The sequence below is a fragment of the Lepidochelys olivacea genome (genome assembly GCF_965140295.1).
Source record: "Lepidochelys olivacea isolate rLepOli2 genome assembly, chromosome: 1".
Lineage (NCBI taxonomy): Eukaryota > Metazoa > Chordata > Testudines > Cheloniidae > Lepidochelys > Lepidochelys olivacea.
In genome coordinates this window covers 267,280,409-267,307,961 of record NC_140411.1, presented here as the reverse complement: position 1 = coordinate 267,307,961, position 27,553 = coordinate 267,280,409, and the positions used below count along the sequence as shown (strand labels likewise).

General features: G+C 41.9%; 2 protein-coding genes across 3 annotated transcripts in view; one reads left to right on the top strand and one right to left on the bottom strand.

Annotated features, from left to right (window-relative positions):
- Positions 1–2,493: 2,493 nt before the first annotated feature.
- Positions 2,494–24,837, bottom strand: DEPDC4 (DEP domain containing 4; the record flags this gene model as incomplete). Its single annotated transcript, XM_084620044.1, is given in 11 exon segments — positions 2,494–5,547; positions 7,762–7,840; positions 11,529–11,654; positions 11,890–12,032; positions 16,840–17,066; positions 19,372–19,558; positions 21,294–21,439; positions 21,986–22,406; positions 24,634–24,727; positions 24,729–24,803; positions 24,805–24,837. Coding segments are annotated over 11 exon segments (1,707 nt in total). The 3' UTR covers positions 2,494–5,371.
- The window catches only part of SCYL2 (SCY1 like pseudokinase 2), a 49,240-nt gene continuing 46,421 nt past the window's right edge, over positions 24,735–27,553 (top strand). Inside the window, exon 1 of one of the 2 annotated variants that reach the window (XM_084620022.1) lies at positions 24,735–24,934. The gene's annotated coding sequence lies outside the window, so the exon portion shown is untranslated. Of the gene's footprint in view, positions 24,939–27,553 lie in introns of both variants that reach the window. The other variant, XM_084620021.1, reaches the window with a different exon arrangement.

The window sequence follows — 27,553 nt, the reverse complement described above, 5'->3', positions numbered from 1 at the left end:
TCATGTAATAAATAATTTCATTAATTTGAAATGTATGTCCTGTTTCCTTTTTTTTAAAAAGAAAAAACTGTCTGGAGTAGGCTACACTTTTGCATTTTGCATGCAATATATTGTAGCATTCTTTCCTTGCCGCATCTCAAGTATTGTATGTACCAGAAAGGAAGAGGATCCTTGGTTACTGAACAGAGTGCATGTGACTTTACAACAAAATACTAGAAGTGATTTATGGAACAATCCAGTAATGGTAGAGTGAGATCTACTAATTTAATTCTGTTTAAAGAACATAAATGTCACTAAGATGGACTCTGATCTTCAGAGAGATATGGTCCATTTGAGGTGGTGAAAGGGTGGGCTGGCTGTTAGTGGAAATGAGGTGGCAGAGTTTTAAGACTGGAGTGGAGGGGAAAGAGTGAGAAGGAGATAAAGTAGAGTTTTGGGGTTTTTTTAATTGAAGTGAAGATACATTTACCATTGAAATAAACTGACATTGGAGGCCAGGGCATAGGCAGTTGTGAGCCAGATCTAATGTTGGAGCAGCCAGCGTGAATACTGGACACACCCCAGGAAAGGCACAGCACTAAGAAGTCCAGGGCAGTTCTCCCTACTTCTCATGAGGCTTGGATCAGCCAAGCACCCACATGGGGTGCAGTAGGTGCGAACCACAGCAGCCATGCTAGGCCTGGAGGGTTATTCCATCTCCACCTCCTGCATGGGGAGGTGCTGTTCGTCTCTCACCCACGGTACTGGCTGCTGGGCAGGTAAAAGGGAAGTAACTAAATGATTCAATAGAGCTCTGAGTAGCATCAGACTATGATTAGTGATTTAAGTGACAAGGCGCTATGAATGATTACCCAGTGAGGCTAGATCAGTTAGCAAAAAAAATCAAATGGGTAGGAATCAGTTGGTCATATAAGCATTCAAAAAATTAGACATCAATTACAAGGAAGCATGTGGCTACCATTCAATGACAGACAATTGCAAATAGGTGGATTAACAAGGCAAGCAAACCTTAAAGTCCCGAAGAGTCAGCCAAGAACTATAACGTGGGGAGAGAAGCAGGGCTTAAGTGACGGTGATTTCCTGTCAAAACTGAAAAGTCTTAAAATATTGATTCAAAGGCCAGAATTTGTCATATTTGATGCACTGCCTCTGGGTTGCAAAATGTTTTTCGGCTCTTGACCCTTTAAAGGGAGGGGGCAGGACTCTGCAGAAGATGGAAATGACATGGCAGAGCAACTTGTGGGCCACTAGCTGGGTCTGAAGATCTGGGTTAGGTATCTACATACTCTGTAGGGTTTCATTGTGCCTTCATTCAGAATTGCTACTTTATACAACTTGTAGTTAATGCTATTTAAAAGCAGGCACTTGGGGACAAAGCAATGACAAGACAAGAATAGCAAAACCTCTGTTTCCCCAAGAAGTCAAAGTGGGAATCTAGGCAGGAACATCAGATTCCATTTTAAAGTGTCTTCCACAGCTCCATTTTATGTGCAGCCTAAGACTTCATTGAGTTCTGAATTAACAAATCTGGTTACAAGGTGAAGGTTAAACTGCATGTGAGAATATTTTCTTCTACCAAGTAGTTACAAAACACAGTCTCACTTAAGATCTTAAACATAGTAAGTACACTAGATATTTGAAATTTTAAAGTGTGTAGTTTGTGGATATCTGGTATGATTTGCATTTGTAAGCAGATAATGTCAGGAGTGGCAGAAATGAGTTTTAGGTGAGACTTCTAAAAAATTAGGAAATGTAAAAATACTGTTTCCATAGCAATAGGTACTCAGCCCTCTTGCCAGCAGCAGAACGTTATCCATCACAAAGGCTAAGTTTTTGTCATGGATCTTTTTTGTAAAAGTCATGGACAGGTCATGGGAAATAAACAAAATTTATGGCAGCCTGTGACCTGTCCTTGACTAAAAAAAATATCCCTGACAGAACTGATAGGTGGGTTCAGCAGTGCAGTGCGTGGGAGCTCTGGAGTCCCCCTGCCCCTGGGCTGGGCTGTTGTGAGGATCCCCTTGTCTGGGCAGATGGTAGCTGCAGGGTCCCCCAACTGCTGGCTCTGGCTGCAGCTGGGCAGCTCTGGGGAGTCCCTGCTGCCCACTGGGAAGATGCAAGGGGTCTGCCTGCTGCTGGGCAGCTGCAATGGGTCCCCCAGCTGCCTGCTGTGGGCCATGGCTGGGCAGCTGCATGGGGTCCCCCCCCAGGTTTGGGGCTGGGAACTGTGAGGGCAGGGCTGGTTGGGAGTTCCAGCTCCAGGGCAGAAAATGTCAGAGGAAGTCATGGATTCTGAAACATAATTGTAGCCTTTTCCATCAGTATTGAGAGAAGCTGTTTTTATAAATTCTCATTCTTTCCCCAGCACCACTCCAAAACTGCAAACAAGTGAAAAGTCCTGGGATAATTACTTTATTCTAATTAACATATTTGGTAGCTGCCATGGCGGGAGTACGTTCTCACTAAAAAGATGCAAAGGCAGTATTCCTTAACTAGGTAGTTCTGCCACAAATATTGGTAAAGATAGTTGATAAGCACTTTTAAAAGTCTAATATAGTTCCCTTGAATGCTGGTGTATGGTTGAAATTATAACTGATGGTGAAAAACTGGAAGTGTACTAACTTATTTGTTGCCTGGCTCCCTTCCCCCAATTGAACCCATCTTCCTACTTCATTTAGCAGAAAGCCTCACAGTTAACATTGGGAGACTGCTTTTTCCTCCCCCATAGAGGACATGGCTCAAATGTTGTAGGACCCTGCTAAGTGCCTAATTGGGTAAGGGCCTGATTTTCACAGGCTGAACACCAAAACTGCACTATAAAAGAATAAACAGGAGTTGTAGGAGCTCAACACCTCTGAAAAATGAGGCTCCACTAGTATAACATTCTCACTGGCCAAGATGTTACATAAGATTAGTTCACCCCACTGCTCGGTAGAAACAGTAAGTTCCTACAAAGGTAAAGCAGACCTTAATTTTGAAATTAAGTGTCAAAGCAAAGCCACTGCAATAGCTTAAGGAAAGATTTATTCCATGGGTTATTGTTTTACTGAATTAGTAAACTATAGACCCTTCAGATGTATAGTAGTAATCTTGCTCATATAATTGTAAGTGATTTAAGTAAATGGCAACTTAAATGATCCGACCTCTTTTAAAGTAGCTTAATGTGCTTTTGGAACTTGCAGTGTCCTGGAAAGTGTACTTGAGCAGCTCTGGCAACTCTTCCTAGATTTTTTCACCTGTAGAAAGTGTAATGCCCTGTGTAGTATGTCAACCCCTTAAATAAGTGGGATGTGCCACTTCCTCTTCCAAATGTGTCGACACTACTTGTTGGTTTGGATTTGAGTCAGCTGACAGTGTAAGCTTTTTCCAAAATCACGACTTTGTTTTGTAACTGACACTCCTTAAAATTTGTCATTTACAGAGGTTTATTTGTACTTGTATTAAGTACATACATCATTAAAACTTGTTTAATGTGAAATTTAAGTCATAATATAAAACACTGATCTTTTCCCAATCCTCTTACACAATTCTTTATAACAGCGATACATTGACACTTAATTTTTAAATTCCTAATACAAGATCATTCCAGTAGATCTACCAATTTAAGGATAAATTTTTTTAAAAAGTGCACATACGCAATCTACTCAAGTTCCAAAGCCTTCCTCAAAAACAGCTGTGCTGCAGCCCAAGATGTTAGGTTGTCTCTTTCTAAATTTTAGCCATTCTTATAATGTATATTTCAATGCTGGTGTCTAAATCCTATTTTTTCCAAAAATTAATGTTTCATAGCATTATAGTAGAAGGTAGAGAGAAGATAAAGAACTGAAGCTATACCTCACACACTTTCCCTCCTCCCCATAGACTTCTGAGGTCATCATAGATAAAGTAATCTACTCCTCAACTTTTACTCAACATTCTGCAAGTTTTTAAATCAAAATTTTACAAAGCACAAGCTGTGCATAAAAGGTATAAATCAGGCTATGTTTGAAGCAGCAAATACCAAGGACTCAGCTGCCATAGCCAAAACTAAAATAACTGAAGAAAGTTACTTCAGATTTTTCATCAGTTTAACAGGAATCTAACACTAAGGGTGTGTAAGACATTTCCACAGGTAAGAGTTATTGCCTCATACTAAAGTGTTTAACTGGTACATATACACTTCAAATATATCAGTTAAGGCAATTATTTAAGTCTTAATAGGACAATATAATTTAAGAATTACTCAAAGAACCATTATGGTAACACACTATACACAGCTATAATCTGGAATCAAACATTTCTGTATCAGACATTTACTACACAAACCTGCCCATCCCTGTCTCTATGGTGTAGAACAGAGCCCTGCGGTGGGACTGGGATCCTATAGGTTCCGCTGCCATAATAACTTTGTCATGGGTGAGACTGGGTGGGTAAAAAAACAAAAATCCACACAACTGTGGTAATTTGCAAGAAAACACTTCAAAACTTTTAATACTTAAATTTAAGTGAGGGATAGAAAGATTTGATGTCTATTATACCAGGAGTTTTTTACAAGTATTTTTTACACGGTTTAAGCAAGAGGTGTTACTCTTTTGGTGGAAAAATTGTGGCTGAATTCCATACTTTATGTAATATATTTGACAGGTTTTTTCCCTTGTAGAATAGAGGAATCTGTCTCTCTTGTGAGTGGGATAAAAATGCAAGAAACAATGGGGGAGTGGGTGGGAGTGGGATTTTAAAAAAAAAAAAAAAAAGTACCGCGCAGGGGCTCTAGTGTACACCAACATAAGTCCGTTTTCTGCAGCACACAGTTACAGTTATAGCTGTGCCCTATAGATCCCCGAGGGCTTGTCCATGTGGCAAGCTAGTATGTGAACACACAGCACACTAGATTGCTGCATATTAATTTTCCACGTGGATGCTGCTATGGTGCATTAAAAGTTCCATAGTGCACTTTGACATACTCCCCAACTAATGCACTGTATGCACACCAACTCTCCGTGTAGATAAGTCCTAGAACTAGATTAAATTTATGAACTACAGACATACTAAATTTTAAATACTTAGAAATTTAGTAACTCACACTTAAGTCAGAGTAAAAGTGCTTTAAATGCAGAATTTCAGTCAGACTATTAACTCAGACAGTTTTCACAACAGAAATGTCACCAGACTCTAAACTTAGAGCAGCAATAGAGGCCCAGCATGCTTACCTACTGTAGAAAAACAATGTCTAATATTGGGGTTGTTCAAAAAAATACGACCCTTTAACAATTAATGCTTATGAAAAGGAGTCCTCTTCATAAGCATTATGTCAGCATTCTAAAAACGATAGTTGATGAGGCTCATTTAAACATTCCATTATAGTGCAAAACCGCATTCAGTTTCAAAATCACTACAACAGTGCTACAGAATGATGCTTTTGGAATTCTTTAAATAGCTTCTTTTTCTGCTTCAGAGAAATGGTGGGATTACTGTCCATCTCTTGAATCAACTCTTGAAGATGGTGCCTTGTTTGTTGCTTTTGGTCTTCAAATTCTTCAGGAGTCAAACGCTGACAAAAGGTGAAGCCTTAATAGGAAAAAAGGTTTGAATTATTTTACAGACATTACACTTTTATATATTTAATAGCAGAATCATATAAATGTAAGGCTGGAAGGGAGCTCAAGAGATCATCTAGTCCAACCCCTGATGCTGTGGCAGGATTAAGTAAACCAACAGGTGTTTGTCTAACCAGTTCTTAAAAACTTCCAGTGATAGGGATTTCAAAACATCCCTGTATGTTCCAGTGCTTAATCATCATTATAGTTAGAAAGTATTTCTTAATATCAAACCTGAATCTCCCTTGCTGCAAACTGAGCTGATTAGTGCTTGTTCTGCCCTTGGTGGATGTGACGAAATTGATCAGCAACCTCTTTGTAACAACCATTTGTGTATTTGAAGACCTATGCCCCCCCCAATCCCCCGACAGTATTTTCTGCTCTAGATTAAACGTGCCCAGTTTTTTCATCCATTCCTTATATTTTCTCTTATTTTTGTTGCTCTCCTCTGGATTCTTTCCAATTTGTTCACATCTTTCTTAAAGTGTGCTACTGGACACAGTACTCCACCCGAGGCCTCACTAGTGCCAAGCAGAGCTGAACAATTACCTTCTGTGTCTTACATATGATCCTCCTGTTAATACATCCCAGAATGATATTTGCCTTTTTTGCAGAAGCACCACACTATTGACTTATATTAAATTTGTGACCCACTATAACCCCCAAATCCTTTTCTGCAGCACTGGCGGAGGAATCCTAGCTGGGACAGGTGCAGCCCCTGGGCGGTTTCGAGGCTCTTGGGGGTGGGGCCATAAGAGACCAGGAGGGGATTGGGCGCACTGCCGTGTTGGGGGGTTGCGCCACATAGGGCCGGGGTTCTGATCCTGGAAATGGTGTAGTGAAGTTGTGTCTGCGCAGTGTGGCTCTGCGGGTGCCAGAAGAGGGTGGAATTGTCAGTTGGGGAGCGCCGGGCGGGCAGAGCAGGGCAAACCCCAGGCCCCGCTCCCTGGCTGGAGCGGGGCAAGCCCCCAACCCCTGGCAGGAACTCGAGGGATGGATAAAAATGTCTGATGTGCTGGAAGCAGCTCGTGGGCCATAGTTTGCCCACCCGAGAATAGGATAAGGCCAGTGCTCATCTGCTTCAAGATACTGGTTATAATCCATGGGCTGAAGTAGAGTCTGGATCTGCTGGGCGGATACTCAGAAGCCTAAGACCCACAGAAAAGGAGAGTTCCTTTTGTTCTCCCTACACAAAGTCCATTTAATTACAGCTTCATACAGGGTAAGAGGATTTGGTTAATAGTGTTAGTACAATCTAATAGTTTTATTAAATGTCTAACAAATGTATAGAACAAGATAGGGCCATGTACAGTGTTACCCAGTTCCCATAATTTGTTTCTCTTTGGTGCTTTAGTATTTAATACCTACAATGCCTGAATTTTCAATACAAAAAAAGTAAGTAAAGAATAGTTAAAAGCAGCAGCTGAATAACCAGATGACTGAAATAGCAAAGTGGTTAAAGAACAATTCTGGAGGAGGACATTTTTAGAAGCAGGGTCAGAAGCAAAGGAATTAACTGGAAAAAAAAAAATCTATTCCCTGACAAATATTAATTAAAATATTTTTTATACATACTCTAGCCTCAGTTATGCTTAGGAATTTAAGGATTCCTGCTCATCAAGAAATTGAAGGACAGTATTCTTGCAAGCAAAAAAGAATCGACTGGCCTATGCATGAGACATCTACGGGTGCAGCAAAAACCCCAAAACCTTTGAATGCTAGGATAATTTGTGCATGCCTCATGGTAGAAGCATAATAGGAACACAGTCAAATGAAATCTTCAGAGAAACCAAATTACAGGCAAGTAATTTTCCCTTTTAATAATATGCTAAGTAGAAAAGTGAACCAAACATTCTACCAAAATAATAGTTTATATGTTTTTAGCCAAATCTTATTTTACACTATTTTCTTCTGAATTTAACTTTGAGAAGGAAATTACATAATCAATTACAGGATTGAAGAGAAGTTAGAATATGGCCTCGGTCTCCATTTAATGCTATGCTTTGTTTTAGGTGGGTAATAATTAAATGAGTTAATGAATTAAACCACTTAAGGCCCTACTGTCAGTATAACAGAGAGGATGAGGAAATCAGGAAAAGCATTTTACCATAAGTTGATATGCAGTGCATTAAACTTATTTGCATGCAACTATTCATATAAAAATGCACAATATCAGACTTTCTACCTGAACTGGCATCAGGATCTTGTCCTTCCAGCAAACTTGCAAGTTTCTTGCCAGTTAGTTCCAACAGAATTAAAGGGGTCTGCACAAGAACAGAATTTTCAGATGTTCAGTTGGTGTTTATACAGTTCATTATAAAACCATACTTACACAATAGGCAAAACCCCTTAAAGATGGAATTAAAGTTGAGTATGTAAATGGGCACTCCTGGTACATATGTTTTAAAAACCCAGAGTAAATCGTTAGGGTTTTTTTTTAAATTCAAGAAGTAGTAATGTACAATAGAACCTCAGAGTTATGAACACCAGAGTTACGAACGGACCAGTCAACCCCACACACTTCATTTGGAACCGGAAGTACACAGTCAAGCAGCAGAGACAAAAAAAGCAAACGTACAGCAATCGTTCTCAACCAGGGGACCGGGGCCCCCCAAGGGGCCATGGGCAGGTTTCAGGGGGTCATTCAAGCAGGGCCAGCGTTAGACTCCCTGGGGCCCAGGGCAGAAAGCCATAGCCCCACCACATGGGGCTGAACATTGGGCCCTGAGTCCTGCCACTTGGGGCTGACACCAAAGCTTGAGCTTCGCAGGGGCCCTTGTGGCATTGGGTCCCAGGCAATTGCCCTGCTTGCTACCCCCTAATGCTGGCCGTGGCTTTATATGCAGAAAATCAGTTATTGGTGGCACAGCTGGGCTGTGGAATTTTTATAGCATGTTGGGGGGCCTTGGAAAGAAAAAGGTTGAGGAACCACTGCTATACAGCATAGTATTGTGTTAACTAAAAATAAAGGGACAGTGTTAAAGATTTGACAAGGTAAGGACACTGTGCTTGTTTCATTTAAATTAACATGGTTAAAAGCAGTATTTTTCTTCTGCATAGAAAAGTTTCAAAGCTGTATTTAGTCAATGTTCAGCTGTAAACTTTTGAAAGAACAACCATAACGTTTTGTTCAAAGTTACAAACAACCTCCATTCCCGAGGTGGTTCGTAACTCTGAGGTTCTACTGTACTTTTAAACAAAGTTAAAGGTCATGAAAATTAGTGACAGAAGGACCAGCGTAGTTTTGTTTTAAATGAAACCTTAGGCTCAGATCCTGCAAACATTTATATGCTTAACCTCACTGGTTTCAAGAGGTCCACTCCTTATAATAAAGTTGTGCATAAGCTTTCATGAGCTACAGCTCACTTCATCGGATGCATACTGTGGAAAATACAGAAGATGTGTTTATACACACACACCATGAAAAAATGGGTGTTTACCACTACAAAAGGTTTTCTCTCCCCCCACCCCACTCTCTTGCTGGTAATAGCTTATCTAAAGTGATCACTCTCCTTACAATGTGTATGAGTGATCACTTTAGATAAGTTATTACCAGCAAGAGAGTGGGGTGGGGGGAGAGAAAACCTTTTGTAGTGGTAAACACCCATTTTTTCATGGTGTGTGTGTATAAACACATCTTCTGTATTTTCCACAGTATGCATCCGATGAAGTGAGCTGTAGCTCATGAAAGCTTATGCTCAAATAAATTGGTTAGTCGCTAAGGTGCCACAAGTCCTCCTTTTCTTTTTGCGAATACAGACTAACACGGCTGTTACTCTGAAACCTATAATAAAGTTAAGCATGCACATAAAATGTTTTCAGGATCAGGGCCATGTGCTGTAAATTTACAACAATTTCAGAGTTTGGTTTCCTAGTAAGATGACTTGTTAGCTGGAATCATTAATAAGTGAGTCTATATTGCACTACTTAAATTTCTGGTTGTTTTAGGGGTGGTGATAAAAATACAAATTGTTTGGGTGACCTTAACTTTTTTTTTGTTCAGATAGTATTAATTTTGTATTTCCAGACTGTCAAAAGTTCAGACTGATTTAAAACTGCACGATTCTTTTAAGGAAATCTGTTCTTAAAGTTCATCTGCTCAGTCTTATCTACAACTTAAGTTAGAGAAACTAAAAATCTTTATTTATTAAAAAAGGATTTAAATGTTGGGTGACAGGATCCTTAAAGATAGTAAAATGGATGGGAACTGCCACGTCAGACCAACCCCACCTGTTAGTGTCACGCTTCCATTCTGGTCATGTGTAGAAGGCTTCAGTAGGTAAGAAATGCAGAAATGTCTAAACAAGCTAATCCCCTCCCCCCACACAGGCCAAGATGATAAATTAAAGGTGAAGTTTCTAAGCCAAACCATTCTGGAGGTATGACAAACCAAATAAATTACAGGAAAGTATCCCAGAACTGAAACATATTTTATCTTCCAAGCAGCTTTTTAAAAGTTTCTCCCAGAGCATCCAGAAATATTCTATCCTGGGCTAAGATCCTGCAAGTGATATTTCAAGCAAGTTGGTCCTTTCTGGCCAAAGCTTGAGAAGTGTGGTTTTTAACTCAGGCTTATCATGGAAAAGTAGTAGTACCTCTCTCTGTACATAACCTTAGACTAATTCAGTTTGGCAACATTTCAAGATAGCATTGAGTCAGCTGCTTAAGGCCTCAATACTTCAATGCATTGTATGGGGGCAGGCCCATTTGACTTTAAAAGGGCTCTGTGTGGGTGCAGCGGTCCATCTGTGTGCAGCTCTTTGCAGCACTGGAGTCCAAGTTCCTATAATTGCAGCGTTCTAGAAAAGCAAGGGATGTGCCAAAGTAAGTGATTCTATATGTATGGGGGAAGAAAAGAGGGTTTGGGAGATTAAGTACTGATCATCATCACCATGCATTTCCCTTCAAGGGGAATAGATTCCTTGCTTAACTCACAAGGTCTGAAAGTTCTACTAAGCATCTCAAACCTCTGATGTTTATTTAATTCTTTACCTGAGAAAGAGATATCTCACACAGACTGTCTTTCCCTATTTCTAGTTCTTGATAATTTCAACTGAATCAGAAATAGTGCAATAGCAGTTTTTCCTATGTTATTTTAATGCTTTCATTTCTGACCCCAGCTGATACGAAATAAAAAGGGACATGTGAACATTGTGTTCCTCAGACAGTGGGTTGGTTCAATATGAGGATTTCCCGCCCCCCACCCAATATACACTATCGAGAGAATATTTACCACTTGATTTTCACCATTTTCAGGCAGCTGAGATGGAGTTTGAACTACCAGACATTTTCCTAGTTGTCTTTTTAATTAGTTTTGCAACTGGAAAAATAACTAAAACAAATACTATAGTTTTAAATATGCGTTGGCTAAAATCTGAAAAAAATTAAATAGCTAGAAAAGTACATCTTTTCATATGCAAGGTATAGTTGAATGTAATTGAAAAAGCTATGTAAGTATTTCTGCTTATTCACAATGGATTTATCATTGACAAATGGGAAAAAATTGATTTACCTACTGGGTTTATATTAACTGCCAAAAGTAAGTAAGATTTTAAAATACTAAGTTAATTCCTGGGGCTGAAAGACGCTGCCAGTATGTGCTCAGCCTCTGCAAAATTTCACCTTTGAAGGACTCCCTCTAGATAGCACTCAAAGTACATTAGCTGGTTTCTGCAGGGAGTTGTTTCCAACACTTTGCTAGAGAGAGAAGTGCTACAATGAGCCTGCGAATTTGAGAGTGGGGACAATGGAAGTAGAGAGGCCGATGATTTTAAAATTTCCCCTGTAGTCCGGAAAAACTGAACTGGTCTGGAACACTTTCTGGTCCTACAAGACACTGTAGCTTTTACAGGTTGCCATGACAGATACAAAAAAGGACATTCATATAAAGCTGCTTTTTGACAATTAACTAAAAATCACAAGGTCAAAGTTTGTCAGATGAGAAGGAAATACCTTGAAGAGTTCAGTATGATTCTTCATCAGTAACTGGATTAGCTGTTCAGTCTGTGTTTTTGACAATCCTTTATTTTGTAAAATGGCCTTGGTAAAAATCTTGATGATCACTGATCTATTATCAAACTGTAAAACAGAAGAATAATGACCTGGATTAGATTTGCTTGCAGTTATTCTAGGTGTTAGTTATAAATAGGTGACAAAATCTACACTGTGAAAAAAATACATTTAAGTTAGTTTTAAAAGCATCAGGCTGAAATGTAGTAATGGGTCAGTTTCTATGGCTGTTAAAAGAACAAGTCTATTAATGTTACTATAGGGGAGTGATAATTTCTACATTACGTTTCAGTGCAATACTTACTTGTTTTTGTAACGTGTAGCCCTCAGGTTCTGATGCAACAACCATAAACATCAGTAGCCTACGCAGTTCTTCTCGGATGTTCGGCACTAGCAATCTTAAGTAAAGCTGCGATGCCTCCAGGGCTTGGGCTATTTTTTCATTCTCTGCAATGTTAGTGAAATATTGTATATAGTGCAGTCTGCTGCTTTGAACAGAATCAAGAAAATGTATTTAAATAGGAGTCAATTTCTGATTCTAGGCTTAAAACCATGTAGCCTTTGTCTTAGAGCTAGGCAAGTAATACATTTTTAAAATGACATCCCCTGGATATTATGAAGCCTTAAATGTACTAGATACAGAACCTCCATTTCACCTTTTTCATACAGTTTGTGTTTTCCTACCTTTGACTGAATCCTTAACTGCTCCTTTATATGATGTGATGCAACATGACCAGCGTGCCTCACTGTTGCACCATTCCTATTGCTGATGAGCTTTTTAAACCACCAAGCTACACCCATTTTGTGGTAAAGGGACATGACAGGAATCAAACTCTTATATAGCATTCTTCATCTGTAGATCTCAAAGCATTTGCAAAAGTAAGTATCTTTATCCCCATTTAACAGAGGGGGAAACTGGCAGAGAGAGATTAAAGTCAGAGCAGGTCAGCGGCAGAGCCACCGAGGTCTTTGATTCCCAGTCCTCTGCTCTAGTCACTGGTCCAGATAATTATGTCTAGCAAAATGCAAACTATAATTAAAAGGAGACTGGTCCATAAACCAATTATTTTGAGGGAGAGCTTTTCTTGACCTGCTGCTCACAAACCAGGAAGAATTAATAGGGGAAGCAAAAAGTGGATGGGAATCTGGGAGGCAGTGACCATGAGTTGGTCGAGTTCAGGATCCTGACACAGGGAAGAAAGGTAAGCAGCAGAATACGGACCCTGGACTTCAGAAAAGCAGACTTCGACTCCCTCAGGGAACTGATGGGTAGGATCCCCTGGGGGAATAACATGAGGGGGAAAGGAGTCCAGGAGAGCTGGCTGTATTTCAAAGAATCCCTATTGAGGTTACAGGGACAAACCATCCCGATGTGTCGAAAGAATAGTAAATATGGCAGGCAACCAGCTTGGCTTAACAGTGAAATCCTTGCGGATCTTAAACATAAAAAAGAAGCTTACAAGAAGTGGAAGATTGGACAAATGACCAGGGAAGAGTATAAAAATGTTGCTCGGGCATGTAGGAATGAAATCAGGAGGGCCAAATCGCACCTGGAGCTGCAGCTAGCAAGAGATGTCAAGAGTAACAAGAAGGGTTTCTTCAGGTATGTTGGCAACAAGAAGAAAGCCAAGGAATGTGTGGGCCCCTTACTGAATGAGGGAGGCAACCTAGTGACAGAGGATGTGGAAAAAGCTAATGTACTCAATGCTTTTTTTGCCTCTGTCTTCACTAACAAGGTCAGCTCCCAGACTGCTGCGCAGGGCAACACAGCATGGGGAGTAGGTGGCCAGCCCTCTGTAGAGAAAGAAGTGGTTAGGGACTATTTAGAAAAGCTGGACTACACAAGTCCATGGGGCCAGATGCGTTGCATCCGAGAGTGCTAAAGGAGTTGGCGGCTGTGATTGCAGAGCCATTGGCCATTATCTTTGAAAACTCATGGCGATCGGGGGAAGTCCCGGACGACTGGAAAAGGGCTAATGTAGTGCCCATCTTTAAAAAAGGGAAGAAGGAGGATCCTGGGAACTACAGGCCAGTCAGCCTCACCTCAGTCCCCGGAAAAATCATGAAGCAGGTCCTCAAGGAATCAATCCTGAAGCACTTACACGAGAGGAAAGTGATCAGGAACAGTCAGCATGGATTCACCAAGGGAAGGTCATGCCTGACTAATCTAATCGCCTTCTATGATGAGATTACTGGTTCTGTGGATGAAGGGAAAGCAGTGGATGTATTGTTTCTTGACTTGAGCAAAGCTTTCAACACGGTCTCCCACAGTATTCTTGTCAGCAAGTCAAAGTAGTATGGGCTGGATGAATGGACTATAAGGTGGGTAGAAAGTTGGCTAGATTGTCGGGCTCAACGGGTAGTGATCAATGGCTCCATATCTAGATGGCAGCCAGTATCAAGTGGAGTGCCCCAAGGGTCGGTCTTGGGGCCGTTTTTCTTCAATATCTTCATAAATGATCTGGAGGATGGTGTGGATTGCACTCTCAGCAAATTTGCAGATGATACTAAACTAGGAGGAGTGGTAGATACGGTGGCAGGTAGGGATAGGATACAGAGGGACCTAGACAAATTGGAGGATTGGGCCAAAAGAAATCTGGTGAGGTTCAACAAGGATAAGTGCAGGGTCCTGCACTTAGGATGGAAGAATCCAATGCACCGCTACAGACTAGGGACCGAATGGCTAGGCAGCAGTTCTGCGGAAAAGGACCTAGGGGTGACAATGGACGGGAAGCTGTATATGAGTCAGCAGTGTGCCCTTGTTGCCAAGAAGGCCAATGACATTTTGCGATGTATAAGTAGGGGCATAGCCAGCAGATCGAGGGACGTGATCGTTCCCCTCTATTTGACATTGGTGAGGCCTTATCTGGAGTACTGTGTCCAGTTTTGGGCCCCACACTACAAGAAGGATGTGGATAAATTGGAGGGAGTCCAGCGAAGGGCAACAAAAATGATTAGGGGTCTGGAACACATGACTTATGAGGAGAGGCTGAGGAACTGGGATTGTTTAGTCTGCAGAAGAGAAAAATGAGGAGGGATTTGATAGCTGCTTTCAACTACCTGAGAGGTGGATCCAAAGAGGATGGATCTAGACTGTTATCAGTGGTAGCTGATGACAGAACAAGGAGTAATGTTCTCAAGTTGCAGTGGGGGAGGTTTAGGTTGGATATTAGGAAAAACTTTTTCACTAGGAGGGTGGTGAAACACTGAAATGCGTTACCTAGGGAGGTGGTGGAATCCCCTTCCTTACAAGTTTTTAAGGTCAGGCTTGACAAAGCCCTGGCTGGGATGATTTAATTGGGGATTGGTCCTGCTTTGAGCAGGGGGTTGGACTAGATGACCTCCTGAGGTCCCTTCCAACCCTGATATTCTATGATTTTCTTTGAAAGAATAAAAGCAACTAGAATTGATGTGTAAGCGCATTGAGACTTGGAAAAGGAGGAAGTATGAATGAGGGCTGAAAGCCAAAAGAAGAGAGTGAGCAAATATAGAAAAGACAAGAGCATCAGAAGACCAAGGTGAAGGAAAATATGGAGAAGTTGACAGATGAGATAACTGATAAATGACCGTTTCCAGCTGCCTCAGAGGTTTAATCACAGATCAGGAAGAGTTTTAAAATTTTTTTAAAAGCTTTATTGGGATGCTTTAAGGAGAATGTGTGTTAAAAGCAGTAAGGGACAAGTGCTGTTAAAGTCTATGGTTTTAAAGACTATGATGCACTTGACTCCGTGCACCTGCATGCACACTCTAACCATGGTGCCTTGTTTATTTTAGGGGTAACAGTGGTAGTGGTGGGGAGGGGGTTTGATTTATTTGTGTTTTTGTTATAGTTTCATTTTTAAAAAAGATTATTTCAGCCTTCCGTTAACAGTGCAAAAATAATTTTTGAAATCAAGCTTGCTGTGAGTTCATGGAGATACTAGTTTCAGCATCTGTAGTGCACACACAGCAAAAGTAGGTTGTCTTCAATTGGCTGCAACAGTGATTGTGTGAGCATGTAACAATCTTTCCCCCGCCCCAGGCCAAATTTGCCATCTGGAATACCCAACAACTAAATTAGGCCAGGTCCTGCAGTCCTATTGAAGTAAGAGATCAATGGCACCTTTGTCTGAGTAAGGGTTATAGCACAGGGCCCTTTGTTAGAAAGCATCGCCCGGCAGAATAAAGATTAATATACAGGCAACCCTAGGCAACTCTAAAGCCTGCACTTTGCAACTAGTGGTAAAATAAGTATAACCTCCTCCTAATGTATGTATGTATGAGATGTGCTTCTTGTGTAGACTGATGGGCAGCAGGAGACAACCAAAGAACTGTGGAATGCATAATATATTTAGAAGTGAACCTTTGTTTAATTATTACATTAGGACCACCACCTGTCCAAAATGAAGTTGAAACTAAGCTGGGCCTACATTAGAAACTGTTCCCCAGGCAGATTTTAACTGACTAAAGTTTGGGAAGTGACACAGAACTGGCACAAATTAGCGTGGCATGTTCACAGAACATACTGTTTAGCTTAAGAGGAGATTTTAAATAAAGGGGGAATAATGAGGGAGCTACAGCATGGAAAGCATAGAGTTCTTTCAATGATTTATGTCACCAGCCTTTTCCTCACCTCCCTTTATGTGAACGTATGGTAGGGTATAGTACCTTCTTAACTAAACTAATGATTTCAAATTAGTAATCAGGGGTTGGGAATTTACTAGTCTCACCACAGATTCCTTTTTATGCTCCCTTTATTTATTTTAATTAAAAAGGGTCTCTTTGCCAAGTGTCAGCCCTAGGGAGGAACATGCTCAATGTCTTCAGTATCATCTCGGAGCTCATATGACACTAAGCTCTGTAACGCTTCTCTGAAAACGGAGCATTAAGGTAACATTCCATACATTCTGCAAGTCCTAAGGAGTACAAAAAAAGACATACTCACAATACAGTTTCATTTAAATCCAAGTTTAAGGTAACCCTTGCTATTATTTTGTTTTGGGAAGATTTAGTTGTTTGCCATAAAGGTTGCAGAATCAGGAAGAACTTCTCATACCCTGAATTGAATCTTAGAATTAAGAGAACTTTTCTGGTCCCTTACCTTGTTAGTTTATTTGCTATTAATAGAAATGTGAGTCCATAAGCTATGAATCCCTCTTTTGGTTGACAGGGAAACTGTATCAAAGTGATTCTACTCATAAGATGTCTGTATTAGTATTAAGTTAATAAAACAGTTTTAATTTCCGTAATGCATAAATAAAGATTATGCACTTACCTATAAGTTCAACAATTCCTGAATGAATATCAAGATCATGATTGTTGAAAAGGGGGTCCCTCACTTGATTATAATATTTTGCTATCACATCAAAAAGTGTCTTCTTGTGCATATTCAAGAGACTTGGTTCGTTACCGATTTGAAATAACTGCTGACCAACCATCACTATTAGCTGGTCTGGAAAATACTCCAAGCATTCAATTGCTGCACAAAGCCATTTGTCAAGCCTGGGGAGAGAAAGTTAGTTTTAGTACTTACATTTAATGCTAGACAAAACTTTATTTAAGCGATAATTCAGAAAGAATTAAACAGACACGTACAACTACATGCATATTTGAACAACAGCATCATACCACTTATTTAATAAGCAATTAAAGAATGTAGTGGGATGCTGTAGGTATAAGTCCACTGAACTACTGCTGCAATTAACAACCAACTTTTGCCTCCCTAGACTACAACAACATGGCTGAAGTTTGCCTTCCCTCACACAAAGGAAGCCACAATGGTTCAGTCTGTCACAAACATTTCAGAAATGCAAGTTGTGACAGTGCAGTCCTGCCTTGTCTGTTTCAGCCGTCACAAGGGAAAAAAGGTTATCCAGCTACATAACCAAACTCAGGGGCTGAAACTTAAAAGGAGCAAAGAAACTAGACATTCAATTTAAAAACAAAAATGAACACTTAAAACCATGACAAATGAAAGGAAGCCAACAACTAACTAGGAAAGAACAAGAAATAAGCACTGAAGATTGCCACTGCAGGCAAAGGCATCATACACAGATGGTTCCAACACCATCAACTGCCTGGGGCAAGAGGAGAGATAAGGTGGGTGAGGTAATCTCGCTTATTGGACCAGCTTCTGTTGGTGAGACAAGCTTTTGAGCTTACACAGAGCTCTTCTGCAGCCAAGACCTGAAAAGCTCTATGTAAGCTCAAAATAGTCAGTCTGTCTCTCACCAACAGAAGTTGGTCCAATAAGCGAGATTATCTCACCCACCTTGTCTCTCTAGTACCCTGGTTCTAACACAGCTACAACGCTGCATGCGGTAAGAAGGGTAGCAACTCTCTTCTTGTAATGTTAGGTCCCACAAGGGGACAATTATGGCTCCAATAGGAAATATTCTTCTAGATCAGCGATTCTCAAACTGTGGGTTGGGACCCTAAAGTGGGTCACGACCCCATTTTAATGGGGTCACCAGGGCTGGCTTAGACTTTCTGGGGCCCAGCGCTGAAGCCGAAGCCCAGGGCCAAGCTAAAGCCAAAGCCAACTGCCTGGGGCTGAAGCCCTTGGGGTCAGGCTTCAGTCCCCGTCCTGGGATCATATAGTAATTTTTGTTATTAGAAGGGGGTCACGGTGCAATGAAGTTTGAGAACCCCTGTTCTAGATGGTTCATGGCCAAGTGTGGGTATATCCCACATGGCAGCATAAGCAAAGGGAATACCAATAATTGTTTTTCCAAGCATAAGTAACCTCACTGTAGGCTGCCAGAAAGCATGCAACCCAGAGAGAGACACAGAATTGAAAAGGCACAGCTGAGATCCTGATTTCAGTCCATTCTCTCTAATATTCTGAGACACCACTTCAAAGCAGTATGGATCTGGAAAATACCCTTGGTTAGTGGGTTTAGGGATACCGATACTGGAACTGTAATCAACTGTTTGAATATACCATGAGTTCTCAAATGGAACTGTTGCTGAAAGAGAAAAATAGCTCAGCTTAATTTGATTTTAAAACTGGATCTATGCTACAGTTTTAATGGGTTTTAGATGGTTGAAGACACATATTTTTACAAAATTGACTTCAAGACCAGAGGTGTTTCTTGGAATCAATTCAGGCCACCTTCAACCACCTAAAACTAATTGGAACAGCTAAACCAGTTAGAAACTAGCAGCAACTGGAGCTTCGCTGGTTACTTAACTCTCAATGCATTTTGCTTTGATTCTCAAACATTTTCCACATGAACAAACAAAGACTATTGTAATGCAGATGCTTTTTGGGGGATAAACAGACTGACCAAAATTTATCAAAAAGGAACCAAAGTTTGATGACTTCTCCTGAAGTGAAACCACACTAACTTTTCAAAACATGGCTCAGGATAAGTGCTAGCATAATGGCAGACTAATTCCTCTTATGAGTTGACCTCAGGCCACTCACATGCAAGAGGCTGGGCCTCAACACATCATTCCAGGCTACAAAATGAAACTTTTATTCAGCTGTACTGCCATGTGGTAAAACGTGACATCAACCGAGATGTGATCAACAGGAATAGTTTAGAAATACTGGAAGGTTTGGAAAGGCAAACAGACTGGCACCAAATTGCCACATCTTTCTTTCTTTCTGTGGCACGACCCTTTTGTCACAGCAGGGGCTTTCCCTTGCTATCTGTAACAATGGCTGCTCCATTTGCTTTACTCACTTACTGCACCTCCACTTCAAACCACCAAGAAAAGGACTGTATAAACCCCTTTGGGATACCTCAGTTATGAAAGCCCTAAAATAAGTTCTTATAAAATATATATTTTTATAACTAACTCGGGCAAATTCAGGCTGCATGTAACCTCTCTGTCAAGGAAAGTATTTGAGATAATCAGATCTTCTTCTTTGCCAAGATGATCATTTTTCCTCTTGTTTGGAGACTCCAAAATATTTTCCAGGACTGGAAGATCAATTAACTGCAGTAGCCGTAACAGAGTCTGTTGTTTCCAGACATCATCTATAACTGGGAGTACAAATAGGAAGATGGAAAAAATAAACCAGAAGTCAAGGTTACTGGGAACAAGAGTAGGTACACATAGCATGTATGTAAATATATAAAAAAAGAATTTTTGCTTGATTTGAAATAAAATCAGCCCAGCTTACAATATATTCATTAGAGGTAAATTATGTTATTTTATTTTTGGGGGGGAAAATGTCTTAAGAAAACTGGGAAAAAGCTTTTAAATATTTTTGTGTCTAAGTTATTACTTTTTATAACTATCTGCTCTAACATTTAATATACACAGTAACAAAATACATGAGAATAAATACATTAAAAAAAGGAAAGACCCTTATAACCAAAAAGACTCTCAACCGGTTGTGTTTTTAAGAGGGGCAATGTAAGCTTGCATATCATATATCCATCTGAAAATTTGGTATGGGCTATTTTATGAGTCCCTAAGGTGTTTAGAGAGAATTTTTTTTAGTTTTTTCGATTTGATTGCTGCGTGCATTTAGCACTACTCTGCATAGAATCAGTTTCACTGTTTTGTTGATAGTTGCACTGTAGTCTTGTATGCTTTTGAGAGGAGTTCACATGAATGTTCTTCCCCAGGCTCTGCAAGAACTGCTAGTGTGTGGCATTAGCAGTGACTTGGGCTCTTTCTTCCTCGACTCCTGCACAAAGAAGCCTGGGATATGTGCATGGAGGCAACATTTGGTAGGGCAGAAGGGACTAGGAGAGAGAGTCTCCCCTCAATCACAAGACTTCTGGATGGGGCTGGGAGCCAGGAAAGCCTCTTTCATAGCCAGACTACACAACAGGATTCAGGAGTACATGGTCCCTCAGCTGGGCCAAGGAGAAGGAAGTGACAGCCCCCACCTTATCCCTTGCTCCCAAGACTGGAGACAGTAGGAATAGCAGCCAGAGGAAATTCCCCAACAAAACCCTCTCTCTGGATTTAGGCTGGGAAATAGTGAGGATTATCCTCCTTCACCTACACAGGAGCAGGACGAGGAAAATAGCAGCATCCTCTGTCCGTAACCCTCTCCTCAGAGGCACGAACAACCTGGGGTCAAGAGGGACATAGCGGTCCAGGCAGGAGATAAGAATCACTGAGTCTGGCGGGTGAGAATCCACTGCATTTTTAAATGAATAGTTGAGTTGTCCCCACCCCACCTTTCACAAATGTCTAGTGGGTGTTATCCTAATTTGTTATTTCCTAATATAGCAAGAACTTTGATGGGCCTTTGTCATATGGATTTTAAATGCTTCTATTTTCAAGCAAACAATGAAAGCTTAAAGTTTAAAGCTTTTGTAATTTATTAAACTAGGGCCCAATCCTGAAATTCTTATGGAAGTAATCTAAATTACATAAATAGCTACACTGATTTATTGTACTAACTGTGTGAGTAAGGGCTTGAGGATCATGCTCTGAATTCTGTTCAAGTTATTTTTAAAAATCTTGGTTTCAGTGCAAGAATCACTTTCTGCAACATCCTGGGCACTACTTAAAAGATTTTTTTCAACGAAAAAAGTAGCAAGATACACAAAATTCAAATAATAATGCAAGGAAACGATATTTCAGCAAGATGTGCCAGTACTCTTTCTAAGAGGCTGGAAAAGGGTATATTTCTAATTTTCAAAACATCTATTATTCATTGCTTGTTTCAATAAACAAATTATAGTTTAATGTTCATGAATACCTTGTGGTAATATTAAATAGCACAAAATATATTCTATTTATAAATATAATCACCTTTTTTTGAAAGTAGACAGACTGGTTCATTAACTATGTTCTTTAAAGGTAAAGATGGATGTACATTTATAGTTTGTAGAAGTTCCTCTATCCTTTTATCAGCAACTTCTAGTGCTAAGGGATTTGAAATTGTTTCACATTTTGCTCTGTTATGAAAAAAGCATGGATAAGTTGGAATTATTATTTGTATTATCATAGCACTTAGGTGCTCATTGTGTTAGGCACAGTACAAACACAGATTCTAAGCTTTTTGGGACAGGGATTATCTAAGTAAAAGACAAGAGACAACAGATGGATACAGACAGATGGAGGAGAACAAGAAAAAGCCAAGGGTGCTCTGCCTGGATTAGAACAGGCTAGAAAACAAGAATTCCATTTTGTGAAAAATTTTGACATTTGTTTCTGTTTCTGATGCAGACTGAAACCAAGACCTTTCCTTTCAAGTCCTAATGTAAATATTTTAGTCACCTAGTATTTTCACTAGATAACGATCAAGAAACGTTTTTTATTCTTCCATAATTAATATCTTGCCTTTGAATTGGGTCTCAGATTTTTTCAAAGCATGGATGACATCTAAACAGAGTGTCTCATGGAGCACCTCTTCCCATTCATGATTGTGTAAGATAGCATTGTTGTTTGTATTGGGCCCACATTTTAGAGACTCTTTAAACGTGTATATCTGCATTACTAACCGTGAAAGTTTTTTCGCCTTAAGTTCAAGTATTTCCTCAGGGGACAAATTCTCAATATATTCTTTCCGTTTCAATAAAAGAGGAGAAATATGGCTGTCCAGAAATCTATAAAGACTATTACTTGTGTCTTCAAACTCTAGCTGTCTCTCATTCTTGAATAGTTTTGGTCCAACTGGTTCAAAAACCTTGTGATCCATCAGAGCCTGGCACAGACGGACTCCCTTCAGTCGAGAAAGATCATTACTACTTAAGTACATACTGTGCATAAGATAGCCCAGCACCACATCAACAGCATTGGAGCCAGTAAAGCAGTTTCTGTACATTTTTAGATGTTGTCGTCGTCTTTTTATTTCCACCTGGCTTTGAAGAGCATGAATAATGCCATTCCATAACCGAGTTGCTTGAAAAGGACCACTGCTTCCTGCAAAAATATTTAAACATTCATGTTACTAAAACATTATTTAAGTTTACATACTGCAAACACTTACTGTAACATTTAAGTGTATTATTTTTAAATTTTCCTTTTGAAAGTGAGTTGGCTGCATTCTCCAGAAGTGAAATTTAACTTTTCAAAGCACAGCCAGAGATAAGTGGTAGCAAAATAGCAAACTAATTCCTGCATTGATTTGACACTAAATCATACACAGGCAAGCTTATGCCAGGAAAGGAAAACAAGAACATGCTAAATAAAAAAATCCGTTACTTTTATCTATAATAATAATTCCAACAGATTCTTTTCATTTTAACCAAAAAAACTCAATGTAAGACCGTGCACCATCAGATACTAGTTTAACCATAAATTCCTTTATTAAATCCAAAAATCCAAGGGGAGTTGCTCTAAATCTCTAAAAGCCTAAATCATAAGCAACTACTACATTCAAACAGCAACAAACATTCATAAGTATTTGATCAAGATACTCAAGAAAGAACTAAATCCATGGGTGCTTAGACACATGTTGGTTGGCTCCAACTTGGTTAGGCATATACTGTATTAGAAATGAACTCTTTTCAAGACCTTCTGAGAACTGCTAGAAGAGCCACCTTATATAGCCTACAAAAATATTTTTCTTCTTTTTAAACTATTTTAACCCTTTATATCCTACAGTATCCAGGGGTTCTGGAACAATTTTTATAGTGGGGGTGCTGAGAGCCATTTAACCAAACTGTAAACCCTGTATATGACGGAAAACACTTCAAGCCAGGGGGTGCAACAGCACCCCTAGGTCCCGCACCTACTATGACAGTATCAAAATACCAGTCTAGGTACTGACATTGCAAGAGCAGGCAGCTGCACCCAGCATTACAAAGGGAGCTCAGAAAGGGGTACGTTATTTCCCCCAGGATAGGGGTGCTGAAGGCAGAAACCACATATTTGGTTGTTATTACCACTTCAAGCCAGGGGCTGCTGCCACACCTCCAGCATCCCTAGTTCCAGTACCTTTGCCCCAGGAGGGCAGTTCCAAAGACGCTGCCTTCACCTTCCTCCTCCCCCACCCCGCTGTTGTGAGTCTCTCCTTATTCCAGTAAGACCAAAAGGCCTGACCAAGACTAGGACTCTCATAATCTCCCCACACCCTTTCCTGAGCAGGGCTCAGACGCCCCCATGTGCACACCCACAGGGGCAGCCCTCCACCCTGGGCAGGCTCAGCTGTCCGGGCTCTCACAGGCTGGGCCAGGTATACAGTGACCAGGTGTCTGGTTTTCGACCAGTACGCCCGGTCAAAAGGGATCCCTGGCAGCTCGGGTCAGCATAGCCGACCAGGCAGTTAAAGTCCAGTCAGCAGTGCTGTGGTGCCAAGGCAGGCTAGTCCCTAGTTATCCAGGCTGGCACTGCACTGCGCCTTGGAAGTGGCCAGCAGGTCCAGCTCCTACACAGGGGGGCCACGGAGCTCTGTGCGCTGCCCCTGCCCCGAGCTTTGGCTCCGCACTCCCATTGACCAGTTCCCGGCCAATGGGATCTGGGGGCGGGAGCGCAGGGGATGCAGCAAGAGCAACAGATGGAGTCTTCCTGGTTTCCCACCTAGGACCCAGACTTCTGTGCACAGTGAGGTGCCAGGACAGGCAGGCAGCCCGACTTGGCCCCTCCCCCCACTGACTGGAGCCACCCGAGGTAAGCCCACGTCACAGCCCTGAGCCCCCCCCCCCAACCCTTTCAGCCCCACTCCAGAGCCAGCACCCCCAGCCGGAGCCCGCACACCCTCCCGCACCCCAACTCCCTGTCCCAGACCAGGGCCCCCTCTCGCACCCTGAACCCCTAATTTCTGGCCTGCCCCAGAGCCCAACCCCCAACTGGAGCCCTCAACCCCCTCCCCGCCCCGCCCCCCAACCGCCTGCCCCAGCCCAGTGGAAGGGATTGAGGGTGGGGGCAGGCGGTGAGCGGAGGGGGGCGGGGCCCCGAGGAAGGGGCGGGGCGAGGGTGTTCGGACTGGAACGTCGGCAACCCTAGTCGGGGCCCCCGGGGCTGAGCGACAACAGCAAAACCCAGCCGGGTTGAAACCGCCCGCTGCGGGGCGCGGGCCACACAGACCGGCCCTTTCGCAGGGGCAGCCCCGGTCCGGGACGCCCGACGTCCTCCCCAGGGCCCCCGGGCGCTGGTGGGGCCCTCAGGCGGCGGGAAGCCGACCAGGCCCAGGCCGGGGCGCCCTCACCTGCGCCCCGCCGCCGCCGCCGCTGCGCGCCCAGCTCGCTCTGGCTGTGGAGTCTCCTGAACCGCGGAGTCAAATGCGCCGCCATAGCCAACCACCTTCCGGTCCCGCCTCCCGCGCCGTGACTTCCGGCCCCGCCCTGGCTCCATGCCGGAAGTGAGGGAGCGCAGGGGGGGCTGGTGGCCCGGGCGCTGGTTCGGTCGCCATGGAGTAGCCGCGCGCGGGGCGGGGGCCGAGCCGCGGCTGGAGAACGCGACGCGGACGGGCAGACGGCGGGACACGGCCCCCGCAGCTTCCCTTAGGCGTAGGTGAGAGGGCGGCTGCCTCTGGCCTAGCGACACCGGGAACCCGCTCGACTAGGAGGGGCCCGGGGCCGGCAGCCGGGGCCGTGTTTTGTGCAGGGCCGGAGCGCCGGGCTGGGCGGCTAGTCACTCCCTATAAACCGTTGGCCCCGGGGGCGGAGGAGGTGGGGGGTGCAGGCGAGGTGGCGAGCAAAGCTCTGACAGGCGCTCCCTGCGGGCAGCGATACGTGGCTTTGTTGGCAGGACACGCCAACACCCGAAGGGCTCTTGTGCCTGCGAGGCTCGTGTTCAGCTTGTCCCCGCTCTCTCCCAATCCCCTGCTGGGAGCCTATAATGAATAACTTGGTCTGTTGTCTCTTCACTTGGTAGCTTGTAGGGTTTGGGGTTTTCAGCCTTGCCCTGTGGTACAGAACTCATGATGAAATAAGGATATGCTTTGCCCTGGTATCATTGGTACTTTACATGATCCATAATATTTATGCTTTTCAAAAATGTGCTTTGAATTGTTTTTACAAGTAAAGGAAGGCTTGATTGTAAGGAGAATACTGGGTGCTACTGGGTATCAAAAATACCCCACTGAGACCTAGTTGCTCCTGTGCTCCACTGTTGAGCTGGTGGGGAGTAATCTACTTCTTGTAGGTTTCAGAGTAGCAGCTGTGTTAGTCTGTATCAGCAAAACGAAAAGGAGTACTAGTGGCACCTTAGAGACTAACCAATTTATTTGAGCATGAGCTTTCGTGAGCTGCAGCTCACTTCATCCAATGTAAGCTGTAGCTCACGAAAGCTTATGCTCAAATAAATTGGTTAGTCTTTAAGGTGCCACAAGTACTCCTTTTCTTTCTACTTTTTGTAGGGTGTGTATCTAGTCAGCTCTGTGGAATGGCACTTATGATAGGGTGGAATTAGGTCTTTCAGCTCCTTGCTCACAAGTGGAGTATCAGCCTTTTCCCGGGCGGTGTCACAAACCAGGCAGAGCACTGATACAGCCATGGGGGATGGGTGGCGTTGGTTTCACACAAACATTCCCCCCTGCCCCCCACATGACCACAATAGAAAAGAGAATAAACTAGCTCAAAGTGATTACTCAGATGAAAACTGAGGAGGAGTTGGAGGCTTATTTGTTTTGGCTTTATTCTTATTTTCAGTATTCTTAATGTTTCCCTATCTTGTGCCACTTATTCACGTGTTAACCTGAGCAAAATTGTAAAGCTTCAGTTCTGCAAGCTGATCTGTGTAGGCAAACACCATCATGGAGCCCCCGCTGACGATAAAGGGGTTCCATGGAAGCATAAGGGCTCCCCCACACCCACCAATCTATAGAATTGGGTCCTGTTTTTGTATAGATATTGTACTCAAATGTCAAGAAGAAGAAAAGTTCTATCTTAAATATTTCTGGAGTGCCCACTCCTTGTTGCCTTGAGTATTATAGTTACTAAGATACTGCAGTTTTCTTGCTTTTTGTCTCTTCTACGTTTTAATTTAAAAGCGTAAAATACTTTATGCCTTGTGGATGCTTGACATTATTGCATCATTGTCTTGTGATTGTTTCTTTTTCTATGTATAGTAGCTCAATTTTAGACTTGAAAATACTGCTGAAGAAGCTGATGTTAACTTTCATATTTTACATACAACTGTTTTGACTAATCTGTGGTATTGAAATTGTCACTGCCCAAGTTAAAATCTTTTACGTACTTCCTCCATGTGGATTGTGTCTCTAGATATATTATTTCAACTGACATTTAATATGGTGTAATTGAAACTGGTAATAAACTATTTTTATAGAACAAAACCCATCTTAGATTTCATTCAGATTGTCGACACAAGGATTTATAAAAATGTGTCGGCAGTATTAACAGACGTTAATTTATGAAAACAATCTGCATGCTGAGAGATAAAGTTGGTTAATTATCTCTCTCCTCTGCTGAATTAGTCAATGGTTTAACTTTGTGCAGTGCCAAGTTGGGAGGGAGCATGTTTGATCATGCATACCAGGCCTATTTGTAAATCCTCACTCTTGATGATGATTTTTTGTTAGTATCTTCCCTTACTGCCTTCTCCAACCTTTTCAATACAATTACCACATGGAACTGCCACCTCTAGCCGAGAATGCTTCCTCCAGTTTAATTGGAAGCAATTTCATTCATTCTTCCACCTCTCAACAGAGAGACACTTCTTCAAACTTAAGCATACATAAGGAATTTGATCATGTAAAGGGGAATATGAACAGGAACTGTTTATTTCATACTTCCCGTGTAATCAGGTTTTTAAAGATGCCCCTCCCTTGTTGTGACTTCAAAGGCAAAGACTTGTGCTAGTGGGTTAATACCAGAAATAGAAACTGACTGTTCTAGTTTTATTGTCCATGCTGAATGAAATACAAAAGTAAGTAATATAAATGTCAAAAAAATAATTTAGGTCTAGTTTACTTAGTTTTAACAAGCTTGAGGTAACACATAAGTATTCGTTTAATTCCAGTGTCACAGACTTGTTTTACCTTAGTCCTTTGCCCACTATGTCCATTCTGTACCCTGAGATTCTGTGTTGCACATCCTTGGGAGTTACAGTTTCTCTTTTTTGAGCCAAGACCAGTAAACGTGGAGTCCTATATGCTATCCTTCCAC